Source organism: Vulpes lagopus, chromosome 3 (assembly GCF_018345385.1).
Source record: "Vulpes lagopus strain Blue_001 chromosome 3, ASM1834538v1, whole genome shotgun sequence".
Taxonomy (NCBI): Eukaryota; Metazoa; Chordata; class Mammalia; order Carnivora; family Canidae; genus Vulpes; species Vulpes lagopus.
Window position 1 is genome coordinate 51,150,719 of NC_054826.1, and position 22,134 is coordinate 51,172,852.

Below are 22,134 nucleotides of genomic sequence, written 5' to 3' on the forward strand. Positions count from 1 at the left end.
TTCTCCCAAAATGGCAATTTGTTAAAGAAATAGTTTGGGGGGCCTGGGGGGCTCAGTTGGTTAAGTGTCCAACTCTTGATCTCAGCTCAGGTCATGATCTGAGGGTGGTGAGTTCAGGCCCCATGTTGGATTTCAGTGTGGAACCTACTTAGAAGAAAAAGAAAGTGAGATAGATAGAGATAGAGATGATATAGAGATAGAGAGAGAGAGAGAGAGAAGAAAGAAAGAAAGAAAGAAAGAAAGAAAGAAAGAAAGAAAGAAAGAAAGAAAGAAAGAAAGAAAGAAAAAGAAAAAAGAAGGAAGGAAGGAAGGAAGGAAGGAAAGAGGGGGCACTTGGTGGCTCAGTGGTTGAGCATCTGTCTTTGGCTTGGCCCAGGGCATGATCCTGGAGTCCCAGGATTGAGTCCCACGTTGGCTCCCTGCATGGAGTCTGCTTCTCCCTCTGCCTGTGTCTCTGCCTCTCTCTGTGTCTCTCATGAATAAATAAAATCTTGAAGAAGGAGGAGGAGGAAGAGGAGGAAGGAGGAGGAGGAAGGAGGAGGAGGAGGAGGAGGAAGGAAGAAAGGGAGAAAAGAAACTGGGCAAATGAGGTCAGAGGAAGAAGACTTGGAACTGGAGACAGGAGAATCCACAAACTCACTGCAGGTTGGCCAGATGGATGTCCCCCATTCCAGTTTGATAACATCCAGGCCCCTCCCCTGGTCTGACAAGGACCCACAGGACCTGGATAGCCCACTTCTCTGTCCTGGGGTACTACCACTACCACTGTTCCCCTCCTTCCCCACACTCCCCTATCCTGGGCTCCATTCTGTCCCAGGAATGAGCCAAGTTCTCACCCAGCTTGGGGAAGTATCCTTCAGGACAAACTTTCTGCCCCAGATCTTCACACAGGCCTCTTACATTCCTTCAGATCAAGCTGAAATGTCATCTCCAGGAGGCTTTCCAGGACACCCTGCCCCATCTGTCTCACATCACCCAGTTTTATTTCTTTAGAGCTCTCATCACTCTCTGAATTATCTTTCTATTGATTTGTTCATTGCCTGTCCACTCCTACCAGAAACACTGTGCGAGGCAGGGACCTCTTCTGTCTCCTTCACTCTGTATTCCAGCACCAGATATGCTCAGCCCAGAGCACGTGCTCCAGAAACAGTGTTAAATGAGTTAATAGATGCTGATCTTTCCAAGCATGGATGTGATGGTTAATCTGGCTGTGATTTCCTGCAAGCCTCCCATGTGCCAGGGCCTATGTATGCTCTAGCTAAGCCCTGCAATGTGCCTGCAATGGAAGTGCAATATGTTTTTACAAATGAAGAAATGTAGGCTCAGAGAGGGATGTTGGCTTGCCCAATGTCACACAGTGAAAACCCAGCCAAGTCAATGCAGAAGCCCCTTGCATTCCATGCCATGGGAAAGGTGCTTTGAAGAGCAGTGTGCCACAGGAGGTGTGAAAACTCCTTGGGAAGAACTTACTGGACTCCCAGACTGCTCCATGCCGATGCCTGGGAGCTATCTGCCTGTGGTGGAGATGGCCAGGGCACACCCACACCTGTCTTAATTCTCTCCCTGAGCACAAGCAGCTCCATGCTTCCCAGCCCCTTACAGTCAGCTGGCCCAAGGCACTAGATCTGGCCAGTGAATGGGGAGCAGAAGTATGAATATTAGTGAGAATCTTGTCAGGAAACACGGGACATTCCATGACAGCCATTTGAGAGCTTCACTAAGGGTGGGCAGAACACGCAGATTTCACAAGGGATAGCACAGTTCCCAAGGGCCAGCATTAGTGCAGAGCCATTGCCACCTCTAAGCATGAATGACAAGGAGGGAGTGGCTACCAAGCCTGCAGAGGGGACATGTGTAGGAAGGACCACTGCCAGGAGCAGTCGCCTTCAGCCGAGGGACACTCTGATCTTGTTGTCCTCATGCCTCCAAACACTGCCAAGGCCTCCCTTTGATAGAAGCCAACCAGAGGACAAAGGGAACCTGCTGATGGATCCATACCCATATGCCTCCTGGGTTCACATACAATAGGGGGAGTGAATTTGGAGGAGGAACCAGAATTGAGCCTGCAAGATCACTTCCCACCTGGGGCCTCGGGGAACTCTGTGACACTCCAGCTCTCTCTTCCTACCACAGTGATCCTAGAATCTACATGTTGAGGTGGTGCATCCCAAGATAGCACAGAACCTCCTCCCTCCAACCACAGCCCAGCAGAGTCTGACCATAACAGTGAGAAACAAAACAAAACAACAGGCTAAGGAGAGGCCATTGCAAAGAGAAAGGAATCTTTTGGGAAATGTTTAAAACTGATGGCTTAGAATCAGGAAGCCTACCTGGAACAGGGGGGCTTTGAAATGATGCAGTCCAAAGACACCCTGAAAGTCACCTTGAGATGGACTGTAGGGCCCAGGATCAGAGGTCTTGCAAATCCATCAAATGGAAAGCAGGTCAGATAAAGGACCAGTGAGATGCTTGATGATCACAGCTCTGGGAGAGAGCTCCGAGATGAAAAAAAGATATCCGGAACAACTGAGAGCCTCAGCCTCAGCCATGATTGAGGAGGACCTCAGGGCAATTGCTGCTCCCAAACTGTCTTTTGGAAGTAGGGGCGCCAAAGGCACTGCTCCGGCAGGCAAATGTTCCAACTCCAATTGACAAACAAGATGCAGACAAATTGCCAGGAACGGATGGCACCCACCCAAGAACGCTGATGCCACTCAAGGGTGAAATTGCAGAGCTGTTGGCAAAAAAAAAAATACATGCATTTTTGAGGGGCTGTGGAGACATGAACTGGGATCTGTGCATATGAAATCTGAGCTTTGGCAAAGCTTTGGGTGTGGACTCACAGTGTGAGATCCTTCTCTCCCCTAAATCAGCACAACCATGGAACATACGATACAAGGGAGGAGGCTGCTTTAAGACAGAGATCCAGGAGTGGGATTATCAGCTCCTTCTTGGAAAGTGAGAATATTAAAGGAAGAATCCAAAGTCAGATCCTGCTTGATCAGAAGTTTTCTGCAAGAAGGGACACAGCTCCAAAGTTACAGATTCCAGCAGGCTTCTCCTAGGTGGAAGAGACAGAAACCTCATTCAAAAGAACTTAAGTAGAAAGGCAACATTTATTGATCACATAACGGAAAAGTACAGAAGATGAGGCTTAAAGGCACATCAGAAACTGGGCACTCACACACTGTCACCAGAAATGTGTCTCCTATCCTCCCCTTGGCGCTGCTTTTCTCTGTGTTGGCATCACCCTCCAGCAGGCTGTCCCTGGGTGGTGGCAAAACAGCACAGCTGCTCAAGCCCACAGTCCGCCAGCTCTGCAAATCCTATAGAAATAGAAAGCATCTTTCCTATAAAATCCCAGGGCTGGTTCTCATTGGCTTACCATGTGTCACTCGCCATCCTTGAGTCAATCTCCATGGCCACAGCTAATAATGTTTTAACTGGCTGCTAGAGGGTCTAATGCTCACCCATGGGAGCAGGGTGTGGAGTTAACTCCACCCAGACCATAAAGTGAAGAATAGGGGAGGACAGGGACTCCAAAGAGATACAAAATAGGCCAAAAACATATGTCACACAGCAAATGCCACCAAAGACATTCCTCATCACTGGCCACAGCGATGAAGCCAAAGCACAGAAGGAAATCATGGGGTTATATGTATGTATGGACTAAGAATGAAAAAAAAAAGTTGTGGGGGGACAAGTACAAGATTTAAACAAGGATGGCAGAATTACTATTAGCCCAAAGGGGGACTAAGTCTGCCCCTGAGATGGGGAGCCAGGACAAGTCATTTCAACCCCAAGCACGTGGGGCAATGCTATGCACAGATTTCACCTTGAGGAAGGTTCATTGAACAGTTACAAGTGAGAAGGCTTTGGGTCTGATGTTGATGTTGATGATTCAGGGATGAGTAAAACATGATTCTTGCCCTCAAATAGCTTACAATCCAGTGGGAGGAGACAACCAAGGGTGTGTAAATTAATTAAACCAAGGAATAAAATGAACATCAGAGGTGTTGAGTGTTCTGTAGCAGTGAGCGCTATGTAGGAGAGCAGTTGTGGTAAACAGGCTGCAAAGGAGGCAGAAGGCAGATCAAGGGAAGCCCTCATGGGTCTGGACGTGATGTCGTTAGGCAATAGTGAGTCATCGAAAGCTTTTGAGCATGGGAGCAACACAGGCAGGATGAAGCTTCATCGTCTTAATGGAGCCAGATAAAGCCCAGAAGAGAGTCACAGGGATGATCAAAGGGCTGGCAACAGGCCTGTGGAGGAGATAGATGAGTGAGGACTGGAAGATGAAGGCCAGTGGAAGTCTTGATCAAAGTAAGGCAGAGGAGCACACAGCTTCCTGATGCTGGACCAAGGCAGGGATGGAGCCATACCATGAAGTCAAAGAGAAATGTGGCTTTTGTTCAACTCTCATCAGGAAAGGTGAGTGTTGTATGCATTAAAAAAAATGTCATTTATATAACTATACCCCAAGAGGGGGTATAGGCTGAAAATGGAGAATAAATGACTATCAAAGAGGTTCTGATAGAGTCCAGAGTTACCAGTAGAGTCATAAAGAGAGGCTGAGGGGCACAGGGATGTCTGGGGATGTTCTTTATTCATTCATTAAATGGTCACTTCCTGAGGGCCTACTTTGAGCCTGGCCCTCCTCTAGGCTCCAGGCCCAGAGACAGGAAGCCAGGCATCCCCACATTGTATTATTTCACAGCCCTATCACTTTCTGAAATGACCTGGACCCCATGTCATTTCCTCATTTAGCATCTGCTTCCCCTAATAGACGAGAGATGGAACTTTGAATATATATTTTCACTGTTGCTTCCCCAGCACCTAGAGGAGTCTCTGGCATGTAATAGATGCTCACTACATATCTGCTAAGTGAATGCATCCCTCATCTTCTTTTTTTTTAATTTTATTTTTATTTATTCATGAGAGACACAGAGGGGGGGAGAGAGATAGAGAGAGAGAGAGAGAGAGAGAGACAGGCAGAGGGAGAAGCAGGCTCCATGCAGGGAGCCCGATGTGGGACTTGATCCAGAGACTCCAGGATCACACCCTGGGCCAAAGGCAGGTGCTAAACCGCTGAGCCACCCAGGGATCCCCATCCCTCATCTTCTAAGAGTTCAAAATCTTGGGAAAAAGTCAGACAAGGAAACCAACCTTAAGTGCCAAGTTTAGTTTCATTGGTGCTACAATGTAAAGGTCCACATGGGAGCATATGGGAGACCTCTGTTTCAATCCCATTTCCCAGGAGGGATTTCTTTATGCTTTAGCTGAGCCACAATGGTCCAAGTAGAGGCTTACCAAATGAACAGAGCAGACAAGGCCATTTCTCCAGGAGCAAACAGCATGGGCAAACGCTCATAAACACCAGGCAACAGCATGTCCAGGAGCAACATGGAACACAGGTGGCTGGAGACAGAGGTCAGAGTCTGATCACGGAAGGCCTTAAAAGCCGATTTGAAGGATTTAAACTTTCTCTTGAAGGCAATGGGAAGATGAGAAAACATCAAAGTATTTTTGTATCAAAACTAGTCAAGAGGGCAGCCCGGGTGGCTCAGCGGTTTAGTGCCTCCTTCAACCCAGGGCGTGATCCTGGAGACCCGGGATCGAGTCCCGTGTCAGGCTCCCTGCATGGGGTCTGCCTCTCTCTCTCTCTCTCTCTCTCTCTCTCTCTCTCTCGTTATGTCTGTCTCTCATGAATGAATGAATAAATAAATAAATAAATAAATAACAGAAAGAAAGCTAAAGATAAAAAAAAAACTAGTCAAGATCCTTTTGGTTACATGTAAAGAAAACAAAAACAAAATAGCTTTAACAAGAACAAGGGGAAAGAGGTAGTTATTGGCTCATAAAAACAACAAGACTTAGGAGAGCTGCAGGCACAGCTTGATCCAAGGTGTTAATGATGTCAGCAGGCTAAGGGTCCCCCACTCTACTTTTCTTGACTCTGCTGTCTCTAAGCTGGTCTCCATTCTGAGGCTTCATGTGGTAGCTCCTGAGAACCTCAGTTCACATCACAGTGGACCTCAAAGGAGAGTCCATTTCCCTCAGCTCAGGCAAAGTCCCAGAACTGAGTCACTTTGGCCCTGAGTGATCTGATTTTGGGTCTGGTGCCTATTGCTGAACTGATCTGGGGGATCAGGGAGACCCTTTGTGCTGATTGGCTCAGTCCAGGTCATGTGATGCGCCCCGGGGTTCAAACGAAATACATGTTTGCTCCTCCAAAGCTGATGCCACATGAGGGAGGAGTGGCAAAATAAGCTGTGACCACCATGTGTTTTAAGCATGGGAATGAATGATACAATCAGATCCATGTTTTAGAAAGCTATGATTCTCCTATAGATCTGGAAACCAACTAGAAAGTCAACCTAAAGGTAGGAGCAGAGGCAGGAGCAGTGGTTACACGGCTGGTGCTAAGAGCTAGGCTGTGCCAAACTGAGCAGAGGTGGGCAAAGGGCTACCACAGAAGGAGATTTCTTATATAAATCCTTTGGGCATAATTTAGGGCTGAGCTACAGCCCCAACACTCTTGATTACCTTCAGATCTAGAATACTCAGTCGCATTAAGAACCACTGTGTGGCAAGGTGTCCTAGCAGAGTCATCCAAACTGTGGGACCAGTTGTCTCGAAGCTGCAGACCCAGGCTCAGCTTCCAGAAACCCATTTAATCTCCCTCTGGAAACGTGGCCAGCTGCACAGTCACACCAAACTCAAATGCTGATGCCACTACTTCTTGGCTGTGTTATCCTGAACAAGGTGCTTAACCTCTCTGAGTCTGAATATCCCTATATGAATATGAAGTGGAGGTGATGACATTTAAAGTAATGGAAGTGCCAGTGTGGGGATTAAATCAGATAAAGATTATGAATCACCTACTGCAGTGACAGGCTTGGGGGATGAAAATTTCTTCATTCCCCTTTCTGCTTTTCCCTGGCTTCCTCTCCCTGAGACCTCTCCAACCCTTTGTTTGTTTGCCAAGTAAAAGGTGGTTTGGTTTTATTTTGTTTTCTTCCCAGGAGGAAACAACTGGAGGCTGAGTGGTACAGAGCAGCCATTTTTAGATTTGTGGGTGGAAGATTCCTCATTCTTAGGCCTGATGTCTAAGCCCCCTCTGGACTTCCTCCAGGTGGTTCCCATTTGGGAACACAATATCCTGGTCCCTTGTGTGCTGTGCAGGAGGGGAAGAAGGGGCAGAGATGTAGAAGAAACATCTCTGCTATTTTCCTCTAAGCTTCAAATTATCTTCTTTCTTGTCCCAACTTAAACAAACTCAAGGAAATGAGGCAGAGTTCTCTGGCCAAGACTAGAAAAGGGAGATTTTTGTCTAATGGTTGCACTGCCGCCCCCCAAATGCCAGAGGAGACCCCCACCTTGCACAGGTGTTGGAGGGAAAGAGAATCCAAGCTTGCTGAGGCTCGACAGCTGTCTCCTAAAACAGTGTCTTTATGTGAGCCTCACAATTGCCCTGGGAGGGTGGGATTATCCCTTCACTTTCACTGAGGTGGAAACAGAGTTTCCAAGAAATCTCACACTGTCTGGCTTGGTGGCAGGGCCGGGATGGGGGTGGGCAGGGCAGAGGGCTGTTGAGCTTGAACCCATGGCTCTTTGTGGCTGGAGCCTGAGATGATTTGGCCGCCCTGGAGGCAGCCACCCTGTCCTTTCCCTGCTTTGGGCTTCCAGTCCCATCTGGCTTGCAAGCTGTGTGTATTTCATTCTGCTCCCCAGAGCTGCCTCTTCACTAGGACAGCACTTAGCATGTTGTATTATCGTCAACTGTTTGTGGCCATCTCTCCCCCGCCTACTTCTGAGTGCTTCAAATCGGAGGCTCCAGTCTGAAAGGATCTTGAGTGTGCGAATCGGTCCGTGTGCTATCCCTCGATGGAGTATATGCATCTCTCACTGCGGACTAAAGAGGGGGAGAGAAACTCTGAAACTTCCTATACGTCTTTGTCTGCCTCGGAGAGTGCCTGGCATAGCACAGGCCCTCCATACATGTTGGATGAACGAATGACTGAGTGAACAATACCTGCCATGGAGGGCTGAGGGCTGACGTCCATAACATCCCTACAGCAATGCTTGGGACGCTGCATGTGTTCTAAGAAGTGTGGAGCTATATGCTGAGCTGTGACTAAGAAGGAATACTTAACACCGGCGCTAGGAGTTTCCTTAACCAGCTGTGTGGCTCTAAAAAAAAAAAAAAAAAAGAGGCCCTTCCCTTTTCAGGAACACTGGGTTAGATGACTAGAAAGTTACGCTTTCACTGCTGATTTTCTTATGCATGCTTCATCTCCTCCCTTCACTCCACTCCCCTACACACACACACACACACACACACACACACACACACACACGCCCATCAATCTCCAAAATAGCATTCTGCTCTCCCTCAGAGTTCTCTCTCTCTTTCATTTTTTTGACCAGAAGCTCCATGAGCTTATTAACCTCTGTTGTTTAGTCCATGTGCCTCAAATATGAAACAGCAATGATGTCCCCTCCGATTCATTTTATCAAAGAGCAGGATCTGTTCTGTGGGCCAGGGTGTGCAGGTCCTAAATGGAAAGCATAAGTCATTTCCAGCTCACTAGCTCCATAAATGCAGGGGTTCTGCCAGCTGCCTTTGCACCAAGATGGAAAGAACATTTATCTTCACAAATGTAGGCGACACCGTGGAGGCAGTCCTACAAGGGACAGGGGAAAAAGCCTTCCATTCCAAAAGGAGTGATGAGGCTGAAAAGGAAAAGTTCCTCCTAGAACAGGAACAAAATCGCACTTGAGGGTCACTTCCAACTCCACAATTCTAGGTGTTAAGATTCATAGGATCTAAGACCCTAAAGTTGGGAGAGAATGTGTGTAATTAGTTGGATCTAAGCTTTTGTGCATCCTAAAATATTCTATGATTTCATGATCCAGTATTTTTGTTTACTATAACACTACAGCCCAGAATCATCTGAGTCTCAGATTTTAGTGGCCCAAGGCAAGGGTTTTTCAACTAGTGCATATATCAAAACCACCTGGGGGCTTGATGCTGATGCAAATTCCTGGGATCCTATCTCAGAGATTTTGGTTCGGTCCACATGGGAAGTGGCCCCAAAATCTTTTTTTTAACAAGTCTCCCACCCCCAGTGGCTCAGAGTAAGGGTGGGCCACTCTTGGACATACAGTGTATCAAGAGCCTGTCATTCTAGATGTCATTCTAGATTCTGTGACTCTAAGTGTGATCCTAAAAAGGCCTTTGCTCGTGATTCTAGTATTCTGGAACTCTGTAACTCTGTTTCCGTGTGCCTAAGCAGAGGATTCTAAGGTGTAAAAATTGCCTTTCTGAGCATAAGCTTCACAGGAAGGAGGGGGAGAGGATGTCACGAGGATGGAGGGACATTCTGGAAGGGGAACCTCTTGAGGACACGGAACACACTGATGTTTCACCTTTTGTGCCTGAGCAAGTCCAGGGCTAGGACACAAATGAGGAGACTTGGAGGGATGGACTGTCTGGCTCTGCATTGACATGAGCATATAGGGCCATCAGGAAGAATTCCTGATAGAAAGGGTGGTCCAACCACATGCTGGAGAGCTGGAAAGGGCTTAGATTGGAGGACGGGAGGCAGAAGTCCCAGGGTTTACACCAAAACATCCTCCCTGTACCAGATGGTAGGGGAACTACAGACTGGTGTGGCAGGCAGGAAAATGTAAGGTTTCAGGGAAGCTCAAGACGAGAGGGAGTAACTGTGTGGGGATATCCCAGGGTACAACACGTGGGCTGAAAGAGGACTGCTTTGACGTGCTAATAAGTGCCTGGATCCGGGAGGGTGGGGATGGGATGAAGGATGGGATGAAGGATGGCAGAGGACCTCTGAGGAGCTGGTAGGAGGATGCTGGGCTGGGGAGGGGCTCTGAGTTAGGTGTAGGGCTCTGGGATAGAAAGGGGCTCCTCAGGGGATTTACACACACACACTCTATGCAACACCAATGAGTCAGGGTTCAGATGGGGAGCCTGGAACCCTCCTTTCGAGAAACAAGTGGATAATAGAGAATCCAAAGGTTTATGCAGCTTCCCAGGTGGTGCAAGAGCTAGCAGGTGAGGTTGCCAAGAGCCTCTCTGGTGGGGGAGAAAGGGAAAGGGAGAAATCGGTCACACTCAGTGACACATTTATGCCTGCACAGTGATAATGACACACTTTTGGCTACACATACACCCTTTCTGTCCCAACAATGACAGTGACACATAGGCTAGTCCATTGTGACACACACACCTCTATCCTTACCAGTGATGATGGCATCATTTCATATTGATGGCAACACCCTATCACCTGTGTCATCTCTCCTGGACAGTGACACTAAAACATACACCATTACACAGAAATGGTGATGTCCCAAGAGCCTTTGCATCTGCCACACTAAATGGTACCATCTGTGGTTGTACAGTGCAGAACCTGCACAGCTGTAGGTGGTGACGTTGCCTTACCCTCAGCCCATCATATAATGCCATTAACATATTCCACTGTGACAACAACCCACTTGGCTTTAGGGCTGTGATACACTCACACCAGAGACACTCCACATCAGGAGGGATACACCACCACACACTGAGAATCACATGGTGACAGGCCTACACCTGTCCTACTAGCACCTGTGTCCCTCCATATAGATGCTGCCTACTGCCACCTGCATGGTCCCTTACTGGTGGGCACAAACACTTATGCACCACTGCACACCAATGGGTGTACCTTCACACTGCCACTCCATGTTGAAGGAGACAGACTGGGCCCCTGGCCTCACATCCTGACAATGTCACTCTAGCTATTATCAGTGACAAGAAGGGAGGCACTCATTAGCTGAGTGAGGTGGCCTAGAGCCCTTCCTGTGCACCACCCCCATGGTTCTGTTTCTGCCTCTGGCACACAGGCCACCCCCTCAAACCAAGACCAACTCTGCCCCTCCAGGCTCAAGTTAGAATGGCAGGTGGTGGAGTCAGTGCCTGGAGCATTCAGATGCTTCCCCGCACCCACCAGCTCAACTCCCAGCTGAGGTCAGCCCAGCCAGCAAGCTCTTCCTCATATCCCGCATTGCATCCAGAGTGCCTTCTGGACTGAGGCAACTGCAGGAAAGAAATGGGCTGACCTTTGGACAAACGCCATTCTCACTGATCACTGCATTTATGGTCTGTGACAGTTGTCATTCTTCACACACTGTTCCTCGATCCTCACACAAAGTACTGACATTAGCTCTCTTGATTGGTTTCCTAGTGAACATTCAAAGCATGTACATACTATTTTAAAAATCTGTTCAAATCTGGCCCCCTGCCCCAGACCACAGGGCTTATAAATAGAAGTGGAGATTCAGCACAAGCTAGGGTAAGACACCTTAAGCAGAGCTACATCCATATTTTACCAGGTGACTCTTAGAAACTATCTACAGAGAGGGCTAGGCAGAGCTGCGGCTGCCTGGGGGAGGAGGGGGGCGCGCACAGCGGGCTGAATTAGAGATGCAAGAGATGAAGGAGATGCGGACAACCCACATGACATGAGGACCCCAATCTGGGTGTGAATTCAAGGCAGGTTTTTTTTTTTTTTTTAAGTGAGAAACTGGAGAACAGGGAAGATGATAAATGTCAATGTAAAGAAAATCTGCAGAGCAAAAGTTACATTTCCATAGGCTGTGGGATGTGTCAGATGAGAAAGCAGCCCAGGGGGGTGAAAGGACCCCCAGAGCTAGGTGGCAGGCAGGCCTGGGCTGGAATCTTGGCCATGCCAAAGACTCACTGTATCTCTCAGGGGATCAACTACCCCATCTTGGAAATAGAGGTTTGTGTGAACTAAAGGAGAGAATGTAATTTGTGCAGAGCACCAAACTGAGCATCTGACACATAATGGGGGCCTGATGGTTGCTATGATTAGTGGTATTATAATCATTAGGAAATGGCTAAAATATTTAGTGATTTTTCTACGTGGACAGTATTTAGGAACCATGTCTAGGCTGGCAAGAGCAGTCAGGGAGCAGTACTCAGCTCTCCACCATCTTTCTTCAACAGAAAGCATCAGTAGCCACAGTGCCCTGATTTATCCCTAATCATTCAACGAGACGAAGCCAATTAGGCTTGACTGAGCTGTCCTTTTATTCACCAGTAAGATTTTCTATAGCTAGACATGATTCATGTCAGCTCATACAGTTTTTTATAGACTCACAGAAGCTTGAGTTCAAAGGGGACATTAGCTGTCACCTGCCACCCAACTGTCATTTTCCAGGGAATGGGGAACTCACTACCTAATATGAGGCAGTCCGTGCTATAGCTGGACAGCTCCAAATGATAAAAGATTCTTCCTCGTAGAGCTTCTGTCTGCCTCCCTTTACCTTTCCCCCATTGCCCTAATTCTGTCTTCAGGGCTGGTAAAAACAATAGTACTCTTTCTTCCTCACAGTGGTCATTCATTCATCCAACAAGCATTTCCTTAGCACCAACTTTGTCAGGCACCATGCTAAGTGCTGGAATTACAAACTGAGCAAGTCTTGCCCCTGCAGCATTTTCTCCTCCAGGTGAAACACCCTTAAATCCTTCATCTCTCCTTCATTTGGTCTGATTTCCAGACACCCACCATCTAACCCACTCTTTCTCTCCTAAACATACACAAGCTTATTAAATCCATCTTAAAGTATGGTGTCCAGAACTCACCTCAGTATTCTTCTGAAGGCCAAGTTGGATTTTTAGCCCAGCTTGGTGGATGTTCATGTTAAAGAAAATGCCCATTGTGGAAAAACCCCAGTTGTAACTAAAGTGCTGCCAGCCAGGCCCCATTCACTGAGCTTCTGTTCTAGAAGCACAGGGAGAAAGGAGGGAGAAGGAGAGAGAGGAGGAGGACTGTGAGTCTTGAAATGACATGGTGTCTATCTCCCTACCCAGAACTCCCCTCAGGCATTAGTGGCAAGTCTAAATCACTCTAATCAAACAGCCTCCCCTCTACCCTTTCCTCCATTAGTGTCTGCCTCAGGAAAGGTAAGAAAAATTTTAAATGAGCATGCTGATGGCCCAACACATTGTTAAACAGAACTCAGCCATAAATGAAGGGCCTTCCCTATACCAAGCCCCAGAGCCTATAAGGGGAGAACAGAAGATGACTCTACAGGTGAGGAGGATGGTTCCATCAGTAGCCTCTGACCTGTGGAGGCCCCTTGCTTTAAGGTCTCTGCTGTGAACTTGTGCAAAGGAACAGTCCCCTCCTTTTGGAACAAAATCATACACCCTTCCTCTCTCAATCCTGTCCCTCTGCAGCTCTTGCTACTCCCTCCTTGGAAGGAAGCCATCCCCTTACAGAAGCAGAAGTCGTCTCCACTCTGACATAACCTCTGATTGATGCATAAACTCCTGCAAATCTTTCAAAGGCCTGATGCAAGGTCCCTCCTCTCCTAAGCCATTTTCTTACACATTGGTCTGGATTAAAGGAAGATTTTAGAGCCAAAAGATGGCAGGCAGAATGAAGAGGCTCAATAGGAGAGAGTAATAAAATGAGAAATGAGTGTGAGAGGAGAAGGAAAGTCCTGGGGTGGGGGTGGGGGGCAGCGTAGATGTTGCCCTGCCTCTTGAAGGTCCCTTTTCTTCCCTGGGCATAGAAAGAATTAGCTTTCTAGAATAAACTTTGCTAAAGGATTCCTTATTACTCACAGGATATCAGATCTACAAGGGATTGGCAAGGGGATTTTATACCGTATTTTGCAGCAGTCTTCTTCCTCTGGGTCCACATGAAGGATTCCTTACTTCTTGTTGGGGCCTTACCCACATGATCCATTGGTGTTTCTTCAGCACTCTTGTGCCAGGACATGATGCTGAGGGGCTGTAAAGATGATGTGATGGTGACCTGTAGGAGCTCACAGGAAAAGACAAGCAAACAGGAACAAGAGCCTCTGAAACAGGGGTGTGACTAGGGGTGACAGAAACCCTGAGAAGAGCGTGACCAATTCTTCCTGGAGGAATCAGGAGGGCTTTCCTGAGCAGGTGATCTTTGAGTTTTGCTTTAAAGAACCCTCCACCCTCAGTGCATTGAGGCAATAAGCTTGTGGTCTTAAAAGCTCCGGCCAGGACAAGTAGCTGTAGGGGAGGTTGGGGGGCGTCTTGGGGGGAGGGGACAGCAAAAGGTGGAGGAAAGGGACTGGAGAGAGAAAAGAGGGGAGAAGGAGGAAGAATGGGAAAGGGAGAGGAAGGGGGAGGAGGAAGAGAGAGGAGAGAGGGAGGAGACAAGGGGGAGAGCAAAAGCAGGGGGAGGAGAGGGATAGGCAGAGGAAGAGGGAGAGAGGGAGAGAGGGAGGGAGAGAGAGAGCGAGGGAGAGAGAGGGAGGGGGAGAGAGAGAGAGAGATTTGAATTTCCCATCTGGAAGGGGAGCGGTAGCACGTCAGGACCAGGCTGAGGGGCGTGATTGGAGGGCGCCTCCGGCAGCCGCCGCGGCCCCAGCTCGCCCGGTGGAGTTGCACGAGGCGGCGGCGGGAGCTGGAATAGCAGAAGGAACCGCCTCGCTGAGTACGCCCGGCGCCCTGCAGCGGCTCAGACGGCTTCGTGGGCCGCCAGGTCGGTGCAGACCACGGGCCGGGAGGGCGGAGCAGGGTCCCGGCTCTCGCTGTGAGGCTGCGGGGCAACCTGGGAGGCCGGGGTGCGGCTTTTGGGGGACAGCTCCCCAAGGCCCGCCGGGCGGCGGAAAGGGCGGCTGCGCGGCCGCCGCTGGGACCCTCCCGGGCGCGCTCGCTGCGGTGCTGAAAGGACAGCTCCCCGCGAGGGCGCCGCGAGCCGCGGCGGGAAGGGGTGAAGCCTGCGCCAGCTGGGAGGGAGCGGTGGGCCCGGGACCCGGAGACCTCGGCAGAAGCCCGGGACAGCCTGGCTCCCGGGAGGCAGGACCGCCCCGAGGGCGGCGGGAGACTCAAGTCTGAACCCAGAGAACTTCGAGCTCCCGGGGTTGGGGATGGGTACGTCGATATAAGCTACTTCAGGCTGTTGTTAACCTGGAAGCCTCCGGAGCCCTCTTGCCCCAGGAGGGGGGAGCCGCCCCGGAGGGGGTTAAGGCGCCGGGAGGGGGGCGGACAGGCCGAAGGGGGAGGAGAGGAAAGCCTAAAGCGTGGATTGGAGGTGAGAGGCCAAGGGGACTATTTGTCCTCGGAGGAGGAGCAGCCGAGGTTTGGCCAGCGCACGTTCTCTACTTGGGGTCATTAGTTACTGTCCCATCCAAGACCCTCCCGGCCCCACTCTGCCCCCTCCCCCATCAAAGTTTGATACCTGGCTGGGTCTTGGGGTTGGAGCTTTGTGTGTTGGGGGAGGGGCGCTCTCAGTGGCCAACGAGGAGCTCCATGGCAGAGCTGCTGGCAGTGCTGGCCTCCGCAGGGGACCGGGAGAGGGGCGCCTGGATTCTTACCCTCTTCTGCGGGGGGACCGCGAAGCCCCCGCCAATTCCGCTTTTCTGACGGAGCGGGTTCCCTTACCCCCTCCCATCCTCCACTGCCCCATTCCCCTCCCCCAGTGCTTCTCCCTTCCAGGGGCGTAGAGCGGGGGTGGGGTGGGGGATAAAGGGACATCCCCTGTCTCAGCCATCGCCATTAGCATTAGGGTCCCCTGTGAAAAGCAAATGAGTGTTGGATTGAGTAGCGGTGAATACTGCCCGGACTTAAGCCATAAGAACAGAAAAACAGTCACAAGGACAAACACTGCAGGTGCCCGAATCTGCTTGTCGGATGGGGGTGGTGGGCCAGTCCCAAAACCGCTTGGGGCTCAGGAGGCCAAGCCAGAGGAGATACCTCCGCTGCCTTCGGGCTGGGACATGCTGGAGGAAGTCCGAGAGGGAAAGCTGAAGGTATGTCCTAGGTCTTGGATGCGCTAAAGGCACGGAAACGTGCTGCAGCAGCATCCCTCTTTCTCCCTGTTTTTGTCTCCCCTCCCCCAGCGCCGCACCACCACCACCACACCCCACAACCACCACCACCACCACCACCACCACCACCACCACCACCACCACCACCCTTCCCGCGCAGGGATACACCACGGTTTCCCATAGAACCACTGAGGAGCGCCTCCTGGTGGTCTGGCCAAAATCCTCAACTGCATGCAACCTGCCCGACCTCAGCACTCCTACAGGCATATGGCAAAATATCTACACACACGCCTGCACACACGCTCACGCAGACTCACATGATGCCTAAGTTCAGAGTTAAACACACAGGATCATACTCTGAATGCGTACAATCACATACTCGCTGATATACACTAAATTCAACCCAGCGAATATGTCAGGAGGTTCTACCATGAACCAGGAGATGTTATGGACTCTGGGATAACGGAAATAAACGAGATACAGGTCCTGCCCTGAAAAGAACTGAGTGATCAGGAAGGGAAAGACACACAGCTGGGCAGAGCACATGAGCTGGAGGCAGGCAAGGCTGCCCTAGAAAGTACCATAGATCTCTGAAGAGGAAGACACCGTCACGTCTCACCCAGGAGATGCAGGATATTTCATAGAGGGAGTGATTTGAGAGGGATCTTTGAAAATTAATATTGCTACTGCTAAGTATGATGATGATGATGATGATGATGATGATGATGATGATGATAGCTAATACATACGGAGCACCTACTATGTGCCAAACACTAGGCTGAGCACTTTATTTGCATTATCTCATTTAATGTTCACAACATGCCTTAGGCATAGGCATTATCGTCTCCATTTTACAGATGAGAAAATATTAAGTCACTTGCTCAAGGTCACTTAGTAAGTTGTGAAGCTAGGATTTGAACCGGCAGAGATAACGTTAAGAGGCTCCCGGGCTGTAAAAACAGCATGAACAAATGCCCGGTGGTTTTCAAATAGAATATGTGTTGGAGTATAGCTGAAGCAGAGCCACATGCAAGGGATGGGAAACTAATGGCAAGGTAGGCAGGTGCTAGATCCTGCAGGACTTGAAGGTCAGCACAAGGACTATGGTAAGTTTAACAAGGCCATGGGGAGCCATTGCAGGGTGTTTTTGAAGAGCAGATCTGCCCTTTTGGAAAATTAATTGAACAGCCATGTGGAGGATGTATGAGAACTGAGGGAGGGACAGACTTAGAGGTTATGCACAAATTCAGAACCTTGAGGCCCTGAACCAAGACATTAGCAGCCTTAGGATAAGAGGGTGTGGATGCAGGATGTACCATGAAGCTACAGTCACTGGACTTCTCTCTTAGCACCCCATCTCAATTTTAACTCACCAATTCCTTGTGTGGTCTTTTGTCCAGTGTCTTCCTCCCCCAAACTGAATGCTGTGAGAGCAAACTGACTCCCTTCTTCCCTGCCACAGCCCAGCATTGAGAACAGTGTTTGGCAGAATAGATACTCAAAGAATATCGGTAGTGTGAGTGAGTGAGTGAGTGAATGAAGAAGTCCCTGACTCCAGAATTTTCAGCTGAGGCAACTGGAAAAAACACGCTAGAAGAAAAGATGATTGGGTGAGGAAAGCAAGGGTGAGACTGATCTTTGGACAGATTGAATCTGAGATTATCCATGTGACGATATCCAGCAGAGAATTAAATGTGCAGGTGCAGGGGAGTGTCTGTGAATAAAGAAGGGCATAAATCAATAGGGTTGGTGAGATTCCCAAGGCAGACAGTGGGGGGAGGAGGGACAGCAGAAGGGGGAAGAGGGAGAGAGATTGGGGGAACATTTACATTTTAAAGGAAAGAAGTCAGCAAAGGAGAGGGAGAAGACTTGTCTGAGAAGCAAGCTGAAGATCACAGGAGTGCTCTGTCATAGAATTCAGGAGATTCAAGAAGAAGGCTGAAAAACAGAGAGATGGGGAGAGAATAGGGGTCCATCAACAACATCTAATGCTACAGAAGGATGGGAGAGCTGGAGAGCTGTGAAAACACTCCAGGGTCTGGAATCTGGGAGGCCTCTGGTGATTCTGACCAGGGCAATTTCGGTGGCAGTACAGAAGCAGCAGATCTCTGATCTCACAGAGCTGCAGCTGACCCAGAGGTGAAAGAGTGGAGGCTCCAAGTGGAGACCCCTTCATCACAATGGAAGAGGGCAGAGATTAAGGGAAAGGTGGTTCAGAGCGGGAACTGGAGAAGAGAGGGGATAAGAGACCTATAGAGAAGAGACTGAGGATGTGAGGAAGAAGGAGCATGAAAGACTCAAGGAGGAGGTATAAGGAGAGATTTGCAGCTCAGGCAGACAGATTAACTTCAGGGGGAATGAGGGAGCCCTTGTCTTCAGAAGCTAGGAAGGAAGGTTGCAGGAGCTGGCATCAATCATTTTGATAATGATAGCAGTCACCATTTACTGAGCCCCCCTCATGTGCCAAGCACATTGCATCCATTGTTTCTAAATTTTCAAAGTGGTATTGTAATCCTCACTTATAAGGAAGAGAGGTTAAGTCAATTATTCACCATCATAGAGCTAAAAAGTAGCAGATTCAGGATCGGAGTCAGGTATGCCTGACCCAAAGCCCACAAGCCTTCCAATGCACCACATGAAGTGGGAGGAAAGTCACCTGCTGAAAGGAATAGGGTAGGAAGACATTGAGCCCTGAGAAATTGGCTAGAGGAGCCTCAACCAGATGAACAAGAAATTACTTGAATGCTGAGAGAGCCTCACTGGAAGTGGGCAGCAGGACTCTAGGGTGAACCCAAGAAGCTGCTAAAAAATCCCAGCAGGCTTCAATGGTGGGGGGCGGGGGGCCCCTAGAAGGACAAGTATGTAAGTATCCAGAAGACTCAGTCCACAACGGAGTAGATGTACTTTGCATATGTGGGGGGGGGGGGGCAAGGAAGGGTACTCAATGGTAATCAACGTTTACTGAATGAATACTTAGAAGCATAGAGTCCGGAGAAGCAGATGGTGTGGTGATAGAGAAATGGCATGTTGACTTGAATGGTGCCATGGGATATCCAGAGGGAGGTGTTCAAGAGGAAGGCAAGTGTATTTCTTGACTCATTTATTGCCTATTTCCCTATGCACACACACATACGTACTCACACCACACACACTCCAGAATGTAATCTGCATGAGGACAGGGTGTTGTCTGTCCTTTTCACTATTATACCTCCAGTGCCTAACACACTGCCTGGTACATAGTAGGTGCTCAATTAAAACTTGTTGGATAGGGGATCCCTGGGTGGCGCAGCGGTTTGGCGCCTGCCTTTGGCCCAGGGCGCGATCCTGGAGACCCGGGATCGAATCCCACATCGGGCTCCCGGTGCATGGAGCCTGCTTCTCCCTCTGCCTGTGTCTCTGCCTCTCTCTCTCTCTCTGTGTGACTATCACAAATAAATTTAAAAAAAAAAAACTTGTTGGATAAATGAATATAGTGGTCTGAGAGCCCACGGAAGATGTCTAGGTATCATTAAAGCCCAAGTAAAGATGAGTTCCCCTAGGGAAGCATTACAGAGGAAAAAGAGGCAGGGGCTAAAGTCAGAGTCCTAGGGAACACACTAACTGAAGAAAGGAAAAGAAAAAAAGAGGAGGCAGCAAAACTGAGGGGTGGGGGAGAGAGGGATTAGTAGGAGAGGAGAGTGCAGAAGGAGATGAGGGAGGGGAAAGAACTGAGTCACAGAACCAAGACAGGAGCATGATTTGAGGATACAGTGGGGTGGCCAGCAGTTCAAATGCTGTAGAACTACTCCAACAGAACCACTGGAAAGAGGGCCCAGAAAATCATCTGGTCCAGGAGAGAGACTTGCCAGAGCAGCAAGTTAAGGATGAGGCTGGACCTAAAGCCCAGGTGCCTTGTGGACCCATTTGAGACATCTCAAATTGGAGTCCTGCGTCCTCCACCACCACCTGCCTATTCCTTGAGCTGCATGTAAACACAGAGGAGGAACCCAATAGTTCCTGAAATCATTTGATTATTAAATCGTTCCTTTCCTGTTCTTAGAAATGCAGACTCTTTGCAATGTTTTTGAATTGAGTGAAAACATCTTAATTGACTGAGCTGAGCTGCCTTCAAAACTCAGAATTTTGGGCCAGGGTGGGTTCTCTTGCATTTCCTGGAAATCCTGCTCCTTTTTTGCATGTCCTTAAAAATATGCAGTCAGCCACTGCCAACATTAACTGGTAACGGCTACACACAAGGCACCTGACCAGTATCTCCTCTTCTTCAAAAGTCAGTACAAGGGCAGACTTAATCCTCTTCTCACTGGCAGGAAGCACACTGCATTCTCAGGGGGTCACAGCCAGGGAGTATTGAGCCTGGACTGCGGATCAGGTATGTCTGATGCTAAAGCCCCTGGCACTTTTTTTCTACTCCATCATGATTTGCTGTCCTCCAAACAACCTGTCAGGTGGTATGATCATGTAGAAGTCCTCAAATAAACTCTCGGGCCCCATTTGATGGAAAGATCTCAGTCTGCTGATATGTTTTCTCATTTTGTAAGAAATGAGGAAAATCCATCAACCAACAGCCAGTGACCTTGAACTCAACCTGGTTGTGATACCGCCTTTCGTCTCTGCCACCATTTCCCTTTTTCCTCCCAGCAAATCATAAGGACCCCAAGGCCTTGGGGAGGAGGCCTGGCCCGAGGCCACTACATCACAATTTGGATAGCTCATGGATGTTCCCATCCACACCCAAAAGCGGATTTGTGGTGGCTTTGTCTATGGAAAAAAAAAAACCAACAAACAGTGAAACTAAACGGTGAAAATAAAAAGGACATCTCGGAGAGTTACAACATCAGGGTTCAAATTCTCCAGGATGTGGGGGGGGTTGGGAACAAGGTAGAAAGAAGTCAAAGGTGGAGGGAAGCTCTAAGCTCTCTACCCCTCCCCACTAACATTGGATGGAATAGTTCTACTTTTACGTATCTTACATATTGAGATTCCCATTAAGATTTTATTTGGAGAAAACCTTCTGAGGCCAAAATAAAATAACAACAACAAAAACATAATAAAAACTGAAAGTCGATAATTTAGAGAGAAGGGGAGGGCTAACATAAGCTGAGTGCTTACAAGGCCCGTGCTTGGTACTTTAAAGGCCCTAAGCCTCAAGAAGATTATTATGTCTCCAACCCCCCATGTGGTATTCAAAATAAAAATAAGCATTAAGCTATAAAACATGAAAACTTACATGTTTGCTTCAATAAAAGTAACTTATTTCTCCATTTGTCTAATTTCAGACGTCTGGATATGTTCATCCAAGCTGACTATTCTTTTTCTTAGCCAGCCCCTGATCTGCCAGGGCCCTAAACATGCTTATCACCTAGGGATTGATCCAGTGGTCCAGGCTGAAATTTTCTCCAGTCTCCACAGTAGCCCTGGCAAAAGAGTCACCGCCATTCGTCAGTGCCTCATACAGATGAGGAAACTGAGGCCTGAATGTCACATGGCAAATAAGGAATGAGGGAGGCATGAGAACCCAGCTCTGCCTGACTCCAAAATCCAGCTTCTTTCTAGCACTCCTGGCTTCAACCAAATAAAAGCAATTCGGTCAAGATGAAGGTTTTAAAATCGGAATCCGAAGATAGGTGACCACATACATGTGCCTGGCAGGCAGCAAGTACTCAGGAAATAGCCCCTTTCCATCTTCTTTCCAAGGGTGGCAGGGCATTGGGTCTTGGCCTCAGCTGATGGAGCCTAGGGCTTGAACCAGGGTGAGGCTGCCATCTGTGCAGAGGCCTCTCCCGTTTCATCCCCGACTCCTCTTTTGCAGGTTGACACATCTCCCTGAACCAGGCCTTGCCAGGAGCACTGCATGCAAACTCGGCTGCGCACTAGGGCACACTAACTGGAGCTGGAGTCATGGACTTTGTCATGAAGCAGGCCCTTGGAGGTGAGGCCCGAGCCCAGCACCCCTCACTCCCGAACCAGGTCCCAAACCAGATGGGAGGGGTCCGCAGAGAACCAAGGCCCTCCTCTATCCCCAACCCTGTCCCCCCACCCTGACCCCACCTTCTCCCTCCCCAAACCATCCACTGTAGGGGCCACCAAGGATATGGGGAAGATGCTGGGGGGAGAGGAGGAGAAGGACCCAGACGCTCAGAAGAAGGAGGAGGAGCGACAGGAGGCTCTGCGGCAGCAGGAGGAGGAGCGTAAGGCCAAGCATGCGCGCATGGAGGCTGAGCGTGAGAAGGTCCGGCAGCAAATCCGAGACAAGGTTGGCACCTCCCACCGCCCGCAGAGTAGAAGGCA

The 22,134-nt window shown here is 49.2% G+C and overlaps 1 protein-coding gene across 5 annotated transcripts in view; it reads left to right on the top strand.

Annotated features, from left to right (window-relative positions):
- CPLX2 (complexin 2) overlaps nucleotides 1-22,134 on the top strand; it is an 84,114-nt gene that overhangs the window by 56,988 nt on the left and 4,992 nt on the right. For 3 of the 5 annotated variants that reach the window (XM_041750021.1, XM_041750018.1, XM_041750020.1), the window contains 2 exons: nucleotides 21,656-21,775; nucleotides 21,924-22,099. In XM_041750021.1, coding sequence (XP_041605955.1) covers nucleotides 21,745-21,775; nucleotides 21,924-22,099 — 207 coding nt within the window. In that variant the 5' untranslated portion in view covers nucleotides 21,656-21,744. Of the gene's footprint in view, nucleotides 1-14,342; nucleotides 14,559-21,655; nucleotides 21,776-21,923; nucleotides 22,100-22,134 lie in introns of those variants that run through there. The other 2 variants (XM_041750019.1, XM_041750017.1) reach the window with 2 other exon arrangements.